The following is a 14884-nucleotide window of genomic DNA, read 5'->3' as shown; positions in this document are numbered from 1 at the left end:
CATCAGACGCGGATCAACGATGGCAAGCGATGGCGGTACAACTGGAGGCACTTAAGGACGTCCTGGCGCATCTATGCCATCTCGTCGCGCCAGGGACGATGGATGATGCAAGTGGTGCTCCGCGGGCCGCCACGTTGCCTGTCCTGCCGCCGCCATTGCCCACGCGGCAAGAGGCCGCCATTTTGCGCGCTCCGTGGCGCCAAACCGCCATCTTGGCCACGCCGCGGGCCGACGCCATTTTGAATTTGCCATCACAACCACCACCATTGGAAGACGGCGGGAAGAGGAGTCGGAGTCGCCACCTTACAACGGTTAAAGAATTTTCCGTCGGTGGGGACTGGAGCGCGTTCGCCTGCCGCTTCTTGGCGGCGGTACGCACAGCAAGATGGACCGATGCGGAGGCTTTGGAGGTGTTGCCGACTCTCCTGGACGACGAATCTGTCCGATTCTTCCGTTCCATAGCGACCGATAAGAAGGCAACTTTATGTGGTGTTTTTCAAGAAATGGCCGATGCTTATGAGCCACCAGATGATGCGCATCGGCGATTCGCTCAACGACAACGAGCACCAGAGGAGTCGCCCGTGGCGTTCAGGGGTGCGGTGCTGGAGCTGGCCATGGCAGCTTATCCTGAGACGCCACAGGACCTGCTTGAGCCTCTCATATTAGGGAAAATGTTGGAGCTGTCTCGGGATCTAGGGATCCCCATGCCTGTGTGTGGGCATGAGAAGCTAACTTCCCGGATGGCTGCTAAGTGTCTCGATGCGCAATTCAACCTCCGTCGCTGGAAACAAGTGACGGCGTGGACGGGGGGGCCCGTCAAAGATGGGGATGCGCTGGGATGGAACCCTGCGCAGGCCGTCTATGTTCCGGATGACCGGGGCCCTCAACAACTGACGGCCGCCTCCGCTCCATGGACGGGACGCGGCGGGCCGAGACCGCGCGCGGTGCTACCAGAACGGGGCCGTCAGGAGGCGAGGCCTGCGCTTCGGCGCAACGAGGCCGAATGTTTCCGCTGCGGGCGTAGGGGCCACTACGCCAGAGACTGCTGGGCCCGCTTCCCGGCTCCGCCGCAGCAGGAGGCCTCGGCACCGGTCAAGTCGGCTAAAGATCCTCCGAAACAGGCATGTCGGCACGCACCAGACACTCGGCAAGGCTTTCCACCTCACCCACCACCTGTGTTGCGCGATCCTATTGTTGTTGTTAAAGAAAGGCCATCGACGGGGCCTTGTCATTCAGTTACGCAGTGGCGCAAATTGGCACGGAGAGTTGTCGCGGCCGCTACGGGTTCGTCCACTGTACCGGGGTCCATACAAGGTGTGGACGTGCGCATTTTGGTCGACTCGGGGGCGTCTGCGACTATTATATCGGATGTCATTTTCCATCTGTTGGGCATTCCGTCGGGGGCTGTGCGTCCGGTTTATGGGTCGTGCGTCGCTGCGAACGGGGGTAGCATGGGCATCGTGGGTCAGGTGGATGCTAAGATATCTATTGGGGATGTGTCGGCCTCGGGTGTTGTGTTGATATCGAGATCTTTGGCGGTTCCTTGTTTGTTAGGCACCGATTTTTTGGCTAAGATGCCCATTTTGATCAAAATCAATGAGAATTGTATTGAACTGCCGGGGGGCCGTCAAATCTCGTTTCTGCCGTCGCCCTGGGGGCGACCTGCTTCGGCCGTACAAGTGCAGGCGCTGTCCGTCGCATCTGTGGACATCCCACCTGGTACACAGATGCTTATACCCTTGCGGTATCGGAAGCCCCTGCCTGATCGGCTAGGAGCAGTAGGGGTCTTGTTGTCACCGTCCGCCACGATAACAACCGGGTTGGCGTTAGTGGGGGCACAGACCATCGTCCGGCCGGATCAATTACCGTTTTTACAGGTGCTTAATGCGGGGGGAGAAAACGTCCGTGTCCCGGCCGGTACGGTTGTGGCACATGCCACTACGGCGTTTGCGACCCATGATTGTCCACATAGCCGGGGAGTTGTTGCTGGGGTTTCCGAGCCAAGGAGTTCGGATGATCGTTGGGTTGCTCAATTATGTGACGAAAATTCTTCCCTGTCCATGGAGCAACGTGGTGCGCTGCGTAAATTGTTGTTGACATATTCCGATGTGTTCAGCTCCGATGATTTGGATTTGGGCCGCACTTCCTTGCTTTACCATCACATTGAGACGGGCGATGCTGCCCCTATTCGATTAAATTCGCATCGGATGAGTCCTGCGGAGCGAGAACACGTACGGGGGGCAGTGGAAGACATGTTGGCTGCGGACATTATATCGCCATCTAACAGCCCATGGGGCGCTCCAGTCGTCTTGGTTAAGAAGAAGGATGGCAAATTGCGATTTTGTGTTGATTTCCGCAAATTGAATAAGATATCGGTGGCAGATGCGTACCCTCTGCCGCGTATGGATGACTCCCTCGACGCATTGTCGGGGGCTAAGTTCTTTTCCACACTGGACCTCTCTTCGGGATTTTGGCAGCTTCCCCTTGACGAGTCCTCACGGGAGAAAACCGCATTCCGTACGCCTCAGGGGTTATTTCAATTCAACTGTCTCCCGATGGGATTGAATGCGGCCCCTGCTACATTTCAAAGATTGATGGAGCTCGTTTTGACGGGGTTGCAGTGGGAGACATGTCTTATATATTTGGACGATATCATTGTCTTCAGCCGCACATTCGATGAACATTTGACGCGGCTGGAGACAGTGTTTACGAGGATGCGTTCTGCCAAATTGAAATTCAAACCAAAGAAATGTCACCTACTGCAACGGTCCGTCCGCTATTTGGGGCACATTGTGAGCGCTGAGGGAGTGTCCACGGATCCGGAAAAGACGGCGTGCGTCCGGGATTGGCCGACTCCGGCCACCGTGGGGGATGTTCGGCGGTTTTTGGGATTTGCCTCGTATTACCGAAGATTCGTGCCGGGTTTTGCGACGATTGCGAGGCCCTTGCATCTCCTTACGGGTAAAGGACGGAAGTTTGTTTGGGGACAGCCGGAGGAGGCGGCCTTTCGGAGTCTGCGTGATCTATTGGCCACGGCCCCAACATTGGATTATCCCGATTTCGATCACCCATTCATTCTTGATACGGACGCGAGTGACACAGGTATTGGGGCGGTGTTATCACAGTCTAAAGGGGGTGTAGAGCGTGTCGTGGCGTATGGTAGCCGAGTCTTGTCTCCTGCGGAAACCCGCTACTGTGTCACTCGCAGAGAACTATTGGCGGTTGTTTTTTTCCTACGGCAATTTCGACCATACCTCTACGGTCGTTCTTTTATTGTGCGTACGGATCATGCGGCCTTGCAATATGCCCTTAAAATTGACCAGCCATCCGGACAGTTGGCACGTTGGTTGGACACGCTACAGGAATTTTCCTTCCAAATTCAACATCGGAAGGGTGTGCGCCATGCGAACGCTGACGCACTTTCCAGATTACCGCGGCGCGGCCCTTGTAAATGTGAGTCGGGGACGCATAGGTGTTCGCCGATTCCAAACCCCCCTCAGCCGCTCACGCTGGCCGTCGAGAAGTCGGACACTCCGATGGAACCGGGACCGGCTGACGGGGTTTTGAATCTGCCGCGGTCTGTCTGGATCCGGGAACAGATGATGGATGAGTCATTGGTGTCCTTGCGGAAGCGGTCTGCTAAGGACAATGGGAGTCCGAGTACGGCTGTGGGGCCGCAAACCGCTCTCCGAGATGGTCTGCTTATGTGGCGGGAGGGGTTCCAGGAACGTTGGCGCCTGGTGGTACCAACGTCCTTGCGGTTCGAGTTGATTAGAACCCTCCATTGTGACACTCTCTTACATTTAGGGGTGCAGAAGACCTTGTTGACGTTGCAACGTCATTATTTTTGGCACGGCATGGCGACAGATGTCGTAGGGCACGTGCGCGCGTGCCCTGCGTGTGCACAACGTAAGCCGCCGAAACATCCTTACGTGCCGCCTCTCCAGTCGATTCAGGTGTCTCGAGTCAATGAATTGGTGGCACTGGACATATTGGGACCTTTTCCACCATCGGCGAGGGGTAATAAATATTTGCTGGTAGGGGTTGAGTACCTCTCCCGTTGGCCGATGGCCTGGCCGTTGCCCGATCAGTCGGCCGCGGCCATTACCGACGCCTTTTTGTTTGGGTATATTATGGATAAGGGGGCGCCTGAGAGACTCCTCACGGACCAGGGCAGGAATTTCTCTTCTAAATTATTGGCGGAAGTGTGCGCGGGCCTTGGGACTAAGAAAGTACGGACATCCCCATACCATCCGCAGACGGATGGTATGGTTGAACGGCTGAACAGGACATTGTCTGCCATGCTTTGCCATACCGTGAGTGAACAACAATCAGATTGGGATCTGCACATCCCCGGGGTGCTTTCGGCGTACAGGATGACGCCTCATGCGGCTACAGGATATTCGCCGTTTTACCTTATGTATGGTCGGGAAAACGTGCCGCCGGTGGATGTGCAATTGGGAACTGGGGTGAAGGGACCTCGGAAACCACTTCCTGAATACATCCAGGACACGGTTCGCCGAGTCACGGAGGCGCGGGAGAATGCCCGCGTGGCTACGGCCAAAGCCCAGGCCCGGAACGAGCGATATGCGCGACGGTCTGAGGGGGAGTGCCCTTGGAAGGTTGGGGACCTAGCCTGGCTTCATTGTCCACAGGTACGTCCGGGGACCTCGCCGAAATTGCACAAACCCTGGCATGGTCCCGTACGCCTCATTGCGGTTCCCAACCCACAGACAGCACGCGTCCAGATTGGGTCTCGTCGCTGGGTTGTGCATACGTCGCGCTTGAAACCATATGTTGCTCCCTTACATGATGCGTCATCCCCCAATATTGCCTTGCCGGGGTCTGTTGCTGCTGACTCTCCCCTGCCTGCGTCCATTGATCTCGCTAGAGCGCCTGTCGTACCTGTTCCAGACAGGCCGGCCGTGACATTGCGGGGGACGAGGGGCCCTGCTCGGAGGACGCCTGCCAGGTCTGCGGGACCTTCGAGCCCTGCAGCCCTTCCGACCCAGCTGCGGGCACGGTCACAGGACAAGCCCAAGACTAACTCTTTAGAGACACGGGACGGCGGTGGACTTCCAGCTGCGACAGGGGGATTACCCCCTGTCGTTCCTCGACTTTCATCGCGTTCCCGTTCTGCGAGTGGGCCGCCGACCGTCCGGGACGGGCCGGCGACCCGCACACGTTCCAAATCGCTTACGTTTCGTTGATTGTTGCTGTCTTGTTATTTTTTTCTTACAGTTGTATTTATTGCATGCTTTTGTACGATCGTTGATGTTGATTGCGTTGTTGTTGTTCTTGCTGTTACATTATATGCTTAGTGTCCTTTAGGGGGGGAAGCTCGGTTCGCCGCATTACGATTTGCTATTGGTCAGCCGAGGTCGGCTGGGATTTTTCTACGGGGGAGGGTGGTGTAATGCGGGCGTAAGCGACCTTCCGGAGGTGACGTCACGGGGGGTGGAGTCATGTGACGTGGGGGTAAGGTTCGGGGCTTTAAGCGGGTAAACCGGAAGGGGAAGGTAGTCGGGGTGTGAGCGGGAAAGAGTGAGGCCACGCGGGCAAGTGTGGAGAGGGGGGGCGCCGACGGCGATCGGGAGCCAACCCCGAAGATAAGAGGAAGCTGCGGAGTGGTGTGCAGCTGGGGAGGAGACAGCCAGGAGGGCTGCGTGTTAGAGGCAGCGGTGTGGCTGCCAGGAGGAGCTGCGGAGAGAGAGAGAGAGGGGGCTGCTTGTTAGAGGCAGCGGTGTGGCTGCCAGGAGGAGCTGCGGAGAGAGAGAGAGAGGGGGCTGCTTGTTAGAGGCAGCGGTGTGGCTGCCAGGAGGAGCTGCGGAGAGAGAGAGAGCAAGAAGCTGTGAGAGCTGCGGAGGGAGAAGAGCAGCAGAGAGTACAGCCAAGGGGGGCTGTGTGAGAGAAACAGCAGCGGAGCTGCTGTTGTGGATCGGGCCGACATTGGAGTCAGCACCGTGGAGAAGCTACAGAGTAAAGACAGCCGTGTGGGTGTACAGCACGAACCGAATAATAAAGGACACTGAGCCAGACATCGTGGTCCAGTCGTTTATTACATATCCAAGACAACTTATATATTTTTAACAGTGACTACGACGATGTCTAGAACTTGTGTTCTCTGATCCACGTGTTTCTCTTTTTGTCTCTCTGCGTATTTCCCAGCATGCCTCTCTCCGTGCTTCTTTATGTAATCTCGTTGTTTTGTTCCGTTCTCTTTGTCAGTGTCCACATGTCCAGCCTCCGAGTCATAGCAGGCAAACATGTACCAGTTGAAAACTGTCTTCACTTTGTTATTTTTGCTTTTAGCTATCAAATTAAATGTAACAAGTGCACTCGAACCTGCTCCATCCTGCTCCAACTCTTTGCTTACTCTCTTCTCTCGTGGGTGTGGCAAGCCAGGTTTTTTTTTACCACTTGGAAATTCCATCATCGGAGTGAGACTCTTCGATAGCCTCCTCCGTAGTACGTTCAGCGCTCTGTCACGTGTTGGCATCGCAGTGCCTACCTGAGCTTGACGATTGCACTCGTCTCCGAGGAATTAATAGCGGCGTGAGTTTTGGTTGCTTCACTCAGTTGAGGTGGCCTGGTTATTGAAGGCAGCGTAAAAAGTTAGCTTGCAAAGATTGATTTGTGCCTTTTAAACTTCCTCTCGGTGATAATGTATTTTTCTTCTTCTTTGAAGGTTAAATGTGACTCCCCAAATCATATAATCGGACTGCAAGGGAATTATCTAATCTGCAGCATTGTGTTTTTTAAACTTGGTGTGCCCTGTACACCCTGATTGTAGGATTGTCTCAAGAAAACGCAGTCCTACATCACTGATTACCACACATCTGTCATTGGCGGTTGTCAACATGCATTGGCTGTGGGACATTAAGAATGCGAACACGCTCACAAGTTTTCACTTTATAAATTACACTCCTGTATAATGAGCAAGTGCCTATTATGTTTGAGAACATTGATGACATTTATAACGGTACATAATTTTTTTTATCAGAATGGCAATCTCTTCTCACACTTCAGACTGTACCTATACGATAAATAAATAAAAGCAGGTCAGCGATTTATTTATTTCTAAGCGTCTGTTTGCTTTGACAGTGGTGAGATTCGCCTGCCAGTTCAATGGGGTTCAGGCAGTGCAATGAATCGTAGGCCGAGATGGCTTCTCATTGAGACAAAACACATTCGGTAGCATTCAGTAACGAGAAAACGCACACACATCACACAGAGTATTGGGGGGGATGATGCTGTTAGCGAGCACCTATGAAGCCCTGCGCAGTACACGAGGGGGTGGGTGGCCAGCAGCACGCCCAACCATCTCTGTCTCCGCAGTGGTGATGTTTACACACCAGTTACTCGTTTGAGGCTGAGTCGACTTAGGTGAGGCCCAGGATCCGGTTCAGACAATCGTCGCCGTTATTGCGCGTGAGCGGGAATCTAACTCAGTTCACCGGGTTCGTAGCACAGCGTAGCACAAATTGCTGCGCTACCGCTTTCCACAGCACCCACACACGCACACACCCACACACGCACACACCCACACACGCACACACCCACACACGCACACACCCACACACGCACACACACGCACGCGCGCACTGGCACCCATTGGAAATGCAATGTAAGTTTTGTACCCAATTTAATTATTCCAATTAACATGCTACGGAATGCACGGTTCTCTGCCCACGCCCTCGCTCACGATCGGTTTTGCTCATTGTTTCACGCTCCCCCACTCGTCTCGCTCCACCGTGGCCCCCAACCCTAAAAACTTTGCACGCCAAACCACGGCCGTTTCGCACCACCCAACCCGCGGTGGCGAAATGTTGACTGCCTCGCCTGGTATACGGGAGGTCGTGGGTTCGATTCAGACGCTGACGCCTGCTTTGTATATTTGGAGTTTGCAAGAGTCTCTCTCCCCCCATGGTCGTGTGGATTTTTATTCGGGACCACCGGTTTTTCCCTCCGCAATTAGAATCCACATGCTTTTAGAGTATTTTGCCATTATACATTTCCACATGGTGATAAGCCACTTCGTTTAGCTATCATTTGTGGCCAGGTCGCTTCTGAAAAAGAGCTAATATAGCTCAGTGGGCCGTACTTGGTAAAAATACGTTTTTAGTTTATCATCATCACCACCACCACCACCACCATCCGTGTCCGCCGTGTCCCCTTGATCCCTTGTACCCCAACCTCCTGTGTCTTTGTGCCACCCCTCGAACAGCACTGGCTGAGTGAGCTGGAGACGCTTGCCGTCATCTTCGCCGCGGCCATTCACGATCTGGAGCACACGGGCACCACCAACAACTTCCACATCCAGACGCGGTGCGAGCCTGAAGTGCACACCGCTCACCGAATCTGCCCACCGCCGCTCACTGAAACTGCTTACTACCGCTCACTGAATAATCTGCTCACTGAAACTGCTCACCGCTCACTCAATCTGCTCACCACTCACCTAAACTGCTAACCGCGATGCGCGTGCACACCACGGTGGCAGCAATCAGCCAGTTACCCCGTCCATACGACCCCAGCAATTAATCAACCTTCACGTGTTGTCGCTACATGCGGTTTTTTTTATTTATATACGGTGTATTTTATTTCTAAAGTAATTTGTGAAAATATCAAAATGTGTCATTCGTCCAGTTAAAGCCAAAGAAATTGCATTGCGGATTTTTGTTTTTGCCCTCGATATTGGTATGTCTATAAAAGGCAAATTGCAAATTACAAGACACCTACTCTTAGGTTATTTTGGTAAAGTCACGTAGATAGGAAAATAGATAAATAATAGATCACGACGTTTCGATCGCAACAACAAGCGATCGTCCTCAGGTGAAAGAGAGAAACATGCCTCTGTGACGAGGCATTATATAGAGGGGGAGGGGGGAGGGGAAGCTGTAAAGGGGCGAGAGTGTGGGGATAAAATTAGTATTAGTATTGTTATTAATACCATGGGCATAATGTTCCTACTGTTCATCTGGTTAACTGGAACACAACTATATTCTTTGGGTCTTTCGATAAAGTCACATAGATAGGTTCATTTTCTTTGAACCTACCTATGTGACTTTACCGAAAGACCCAAAGAATATTAATTCCTGCAGTCACGAAAGCTTTAAGTCAAGATGGAACAAAACTCTACTCGCCTATGGTACATCTGACTGAGCAACTACCAATATAATTTGGAATTTAACAATCTCACCTTCCTCTAAAGAATTTGCTTGATTTAGATGGTAATCATAGTCTTGACGATGTTAGACATTTTTACTAAACGATGCTTTAACAGTGCATTATTCATTTTCCATATTATGTTTTTTTTTCAAAACAATGTAACATCTTTCGATTTAAAGCTTTTGTGACCGCAGGGATTCATATTCTTGGTTTCTTTCGGCAAAGTCACGTAGAAGGGAAATAATAAAATAATTAACATAAAACGTGATTTTACCGAAAGAACCAAAAAAAATGTTACATCTCTATGTGAGTCTCACGAAATGCTTCGTGTGACATTGTTATTCTAATTATCTGCACGTCTCTGGTTTTATGCACGCACGTGTGTCCGTATGCCCGTGTCTGCATGGACTCGTGTGTTTGCGTGCCTGCGTGTCCATGCACTTCTGTGGCTGTGTGTCCCAAGTGCTCTTGACCCTGTGTCCATGGAATCATGCATATGACCATGTGCTCACAATCCCACAGATTTTCCCATTTAATCTTGTGTCCACATACTCACGTGCCTATGTATTCACGTGCCCATGTGATCATGCACTCGTGCGCGAACCAACACACTCATCTTCCCATGTATTCACATGGCCACAAACTCATGTTCCCATGTACTCATGTGCCTTCGTGTCCGTATGCCTATGTGGTGGGTAGCGGTAGTGTAGCGGTTCGTGCGCTGCTCTGTGAACCCGGTGACCCGAGTTCGATTCCCGCTCACGGCCAACACCGGTGGTGATTATCTGAACCGGTGCTGGGCCTTCCCTAGGTCGACTCAGCCTCAAATGAGTACCTGGTGCGGTGTGTAAACATCGCCACTGGGGAGACAAATGCAACTAGGCGTGGTGTTGGACACCCATCCCATCCTGTGCTGTGCCGGCGTTCACAGGTGCTCGCGAATAGCACTTGCCCCGATGCCTATGTACTGTACTCATGTGCCCTTGGACTCACGATCCGTACATAGCGCTCAGTGTTCCCATGTATTCGTGCAGTCATGTTGTCATGTTGTCTGTTGTCATGTTGTCATGTTGTGTGCCCGGGTGCAGCTCGGACGTGGCTCTGCTGTACAACGACCGCGCGGTGCTGGAGAACCATCACGTGAGCGCCGCCTACCGCCTCATGCAGGACGACGACATGAACATCTTCATCAACCTCAGCAAGGACGACTGGAGGTTGGGGTGCCACTGTGGCGAGATATTAACTACCTCTCCTGCTATACAGTTGGTCGTGGGTTTGATGCCGGCCCTGACGCCTGTATATTTTGAGTTTGCATCTCTCTCTCTCTCCCCGTGGTCACGAGGATTTTTCTCCGAGTCCTCCAGTTTTTCCCTCCACATTTAAAACCAATTTTAACTATTTGGATGCTGCTATAGATTTCTGCGTGATAAGCCACTTCGTTGAGCTATCATTTGTGGCCAGGTCGCTTTTAAAAAAGAGATAAATAGCTCAATGGGCCGTACCTATTAAATCCAAAATTGTTTAATTTTATAGTTTATAGAGTCCACACACTGATCCGCTCGTAGCAAACTCCTCCAGCAAAGTGGCCGTGCTTTGGAGTAGTGCAGCAATCAGGTTGATAGAGACTTTTATGAGGGGCCTTAAGTGCAAACACATCTCAATATGCTTGCCAACTTACAGCGCCATCTTATCAGACCACCACAGCACCGCCACCGAACCAACCCGCACCACCACGACCTCAAAACGCCATCCCACACCGCCACCACCACCAATACCCCACATCGTCACCGTAGGGACGGATCTTGGATCCATTAATTCCTTGGAGCTACGTTCCCATATGCCAGGGCCTCACATTGGGTTTTGATGGAGCGAGCGAGGCATCCACTTGTTCATCTCTCAATCGGCGTGGCATTCGCGCGATAATAGACTGTGATGTTCCTTTGCAGAGTCCGGTTACCTTGGGCGACTAACATGTGTGCCTGTCGTGTGGTGTGTCAACAGCTCTGTGGTGAACGTGCTGCATTGGGAATGCCCAGTCGGGTTGGCCCTTCCACACCCACCTCATAACTAAAGCTTTGTTCCACTCACCAAATATATATTCCCATGGCTACTGAAGTTACATTGGGAAATTCTATTTTACAAATAATACGTATAATAATACAATAATACATATGCATTCCTATGATTCCATCACTATTATTTTCAATCTCATCGTGCCTGCTCAAGATTCAATGCACTGCCGCTTAAAGGATTCCTTCGTGTCAGATGTGAGGGTTGTTTGACCGTACTTCATCACGCTGGTCAATGCGGGTTGAGGGGGAGGTGCGGAGACTGGTTGAGATATCATCGATGTTAGCCTTAACCTGGAATTGAACTCTGGAGCCCAGTTTCATAGACCACTTTGATCACAACTGTGCCACCGTTTCGTCCTATGATGGCCCAATTGGTTATCACATTACTTATTTACCATCTCACTGCATGCGCCTGCGCCGGTGACCCTTTGTCTGCGGGCTTTGCGATGTATACAGAAATAAAAAACGACCAGAGTTGAGCCAATCCCACCTCAAGTGACATTCATAGATGCTCGCAAACAGCACTTGTGCCATGCTTGTGAGTGAGAACGAAGATTGAAGTCTGTGTCCTTGCGTGTTTAACGCACGTGTCGTCTGTGCTGCTGTACAGAGAGCTGCGTGCGCTGGTCGTCGAGATGGTTCTGGCGACGGACATGTCGTGTCACTTTCAACAGATCAAGACCATGAAGAGTGCCCTGCAACAGCCTGAAAGGTTATGCACACATGCATGCCAATGTGTGTGGGTGTGCGTGAGTGTGTGCGTTTGTGACGAGCATTAGTGTAGTGGTTAGAGTGCTGCGCTACGAACCCGGCGACTTGAGTTCAATTTCCGCTCACGGCCACCAACACCAGTGATGATTATTTGAACCAGTCCTGGGCCTCCCCGATGTCGATTCAGTCTCAAATGAGTACCTGGTGCGGTGTGTGTAAACATCGCCACTAGGGGGGGGGGGAAGGTGGCCGGGCGTGGGGCTGGCTACCAGGGCTAAACGATTTGGGAAAAATATCTAATTGCGATTTTTCTGACAGATATTGCGATTACATTTTTTTAAGTCAAGCGTCAGTTCAATATTCACTATGTAATAGATTTAAAACATGTGCTTGAGCATTACCACATAATACCATGAAAATATGAACTGATCAAAATAGTCTAATGCAAGTGTAATAAAGGACTCGTTCTCTGGGTCTGTCTCCGTTGTCCTTTATTTGGGTTCTTTACACTTGTCCCACACGGCCCTCGCTCAGAGCCTCCCCGTTTGGCAGCTCCACAGCTGCCTTCGCTCCCGTAGCCCTTCTCGCTCCTGCAGCTCCGCTGCAGGTCCCCTGTGCAGTCCTCTGACTGCTCTCACTGCAGCTCCACCGCTGCTCCCCGTTCCTCCGTGCTCGGTCACCGCTGGCCGACGGTGCCGAGTCTTACTGGGTGTGTGACGATCTCGCCACTCTCCAACCTCCGCCCTGCGTGGCCTCACTCTGTCTCTATCTCCAACATTCTACCTTCTCTTCCGGTATCTCTCCCTTAAGACCTCACCCCTCTCTCTCACGTGACCTAACTCCTCTCCCCCGTGACGTCATATCCGCGAGGCCGTTTACGCTCGCATTACACCACCCTCCCCCGTAGAGAAAATCCAGCCGACCTCGGCTGAACAATAACAACAACAAGTAATGCGAGCGAACACAACCATCACACATGCAAGGACAACGAAGCATACAATAAATATAACAATAACAACAAGAACACAACAGTAAAATTCAATGAAGTGTAAGGGACTTCGACCGCGTGCGGGTCACCGGTCCGTCCCGGACGGGCGGCGGCCCTCCTGCAGACCAGGAACGTGACGGGGTTTTAGGATCGACAGGATGAAGTCCTCCTGTTGCTATTGGAGGCCCGACAACGTCCCGGTCCCGTATCCCTGAAGGCCCAGCGTCGGGGGTGTCCCGCGATCGTGTCTGCGGCGGGATCGGAAGGTCGGTGGGGCTCGGAGTCCCCGCAGCCGTGGTAGGCACACCCCGAGCAGAGTCCCCTTTCTCCTGTAGTGTCACGGCCGGCTTGTCTGTAAAAGGCACGACGGGAGCTCTTGCAAGGTCAACAGGCACAGGCAAGGATGAGTCGGCAGCAACAGACCCCGGCAAGGCAACATCAGGAGATGACGCATCAGTTCGAGGGGCCACATGGTTTCAAGCGCGACGTGTGAACGAACCAACGCCGAGATCCAAACCGAACACGCGCAGACTGTGGGTTGGGAACCTCGATGAGGCGAACCGGCCCTTGCCATGGTTTATGTAATTTAGGAGAGGTACCTGGCCGCACCTGCGGGCAATGGAGCCAGGCCATGTCCCCCACCTTCCAGGGGCACTCCCCCTTGGAGCGTCGAGCACACCGCTCGTTCCGGGCCTGGGCTTTGGCCGTAGCCATGCGGGCCCCTTCCCGCGCCTCAGTAACACAGCGAACGGTATCCTGAATGTAATCAGGAAGAGGCTTAGCAGGTCCTCTCACTCCAGTTCCCAACTGCACATCCATCGGCGGCACGTTTTCGCGACTGTACATAAGGAAAAACGGCGAATATCCTGTAGCCGCATGCGGCGTCATCCGGTATGCCGAAAGTACCCCAGGGATGTGCAAATCCCAATCCGATTGCTTTTCACTCACCGTGTGGCACAACATGGCGGACAAAGTCCGATTTAGCCGTTCGACCATACCATCCGTTTGTGGGTAGTAGGGAGATGTCCGTATCTTTTTAGTTCCAAGAGCCGCACACACTTCCCCCAACAATTTAGAAGAAAAATTCCGGCCTTGGTCTGTGAGGAGCCTCTCCGGCGCCCCCTTGTCCATAACGTACCCAAATAGAAAGGCGTCTGTGATAGACGCTGCTGACTGGTCAGGCAAAGGCCAGGCCATCGGCCAGCGGGAGAGGTATTCCACCCCAACCAGCAAGTATTTATTACCTTTAGCGGATGGCGGGAAGGGTCCCAAAATATCCAACGCCACCAATTAATTAACTCGAGACACCTGAATAGACTGTATCGGCGGCACATATGGTTGTTTAGGTGGCTTTCGCCAGGCACAATCGGGACACGCGCGAACGTGACCGACGACATCTGTTGTCATGCCGTGCCAAAAGTAACCTCGCTGCAACGTCAATAGGGTCTTCTGCACCCCCAGATGTAAGAGCGTGTCGCAATGCAGAGTCCTAATCAATTCGTACCGCAAGGATGCCGGTACAACCAGACGCCAGCGTTCCTGTAACCCTTCCCTCCACATCAGCAGACCATCGCGGAGAGCGGTTTCTGGCACACCCCCCGTATCCGGTCCCCCACTCTTCTTCGCAGGCCGATTCCGTAAAGTCACCAAAGACTCGTCCAACATTTGTTCCCGAATCCACACAGCCCTTGGAAGATTCAAAATCCCATCAGCCGGTCCCGGCTCCCTTGAAGCTTCAGGCACCACGACCGCCAACGCAACAGGCTGAGGGGGATGCTGAATCGGCGCACATCTATGCGTCCCAGACGCGCACGCGCAAGGGGATCGCTGCGGCAACCTAGAAAGGGCGTCCACGTTCGCGTGACGCACCCCCTTCCGATGGTGAATTTGAAAGGAAAATTCTTGCAGCGTGTCCAACCACCGCGCCAACTGGCTGGATGGTTGG

General features: G+C 52.8%; 1 protein-coding gene across 10 annotated transcripts in view; it reads left to right on the top strand.

The window, feature by feature from the left end:
* The window catches only part of LOC144933790 (dual specificity calcium/calmodulin-dependent 3',5'-cyclic nucleotide phosphodiesterase 1A-like), a 180963-nt gene that overhangs the window by 141319 nt on the left and 24760 nt on the right, over positions 1-14884 (top strand). For all 10 annotated transcript variants that reach the window (XM_078858946.1, XM_078858964.1, XM_078858927.1 and 7 more), the window contains 3 exons: positions 8228-8328; positions 10257-10382; positions 11851-11952. In XM_078858946.1, the coding sequence (XP_078715072.1) occupies positions 8228-8328; positions 10257-10382; positions 11851-11952 (329 nt within the window). The remainder of the gene's footprint in view (positions 1-8227; positions 8329-10256; positions 10383-11850; positions 11953-14884) is intronic.

The sequence above is a fragment of the Lampetra fluviatilis genome, chromosome 1, assembly GCF_964198595.1.
Source record: "Lampetra fluviatilis chromosome 1, kcLamFluv1.1, whole genome shotgun sequence".
NCBI classification, from domain to species: domain Eukaryota; kingdom Metazoa; phylum Chordata; class Hyperoartia; order Petromyzontiformes; family Petromyzontidae; genus Lampetra; species Lampetra fluviatilis.
The sequence above is the reverse complement of the archived record's forward strand: the minus strand, read 5'-3'. Positions and strand labels throughout refer to the sequence as shown.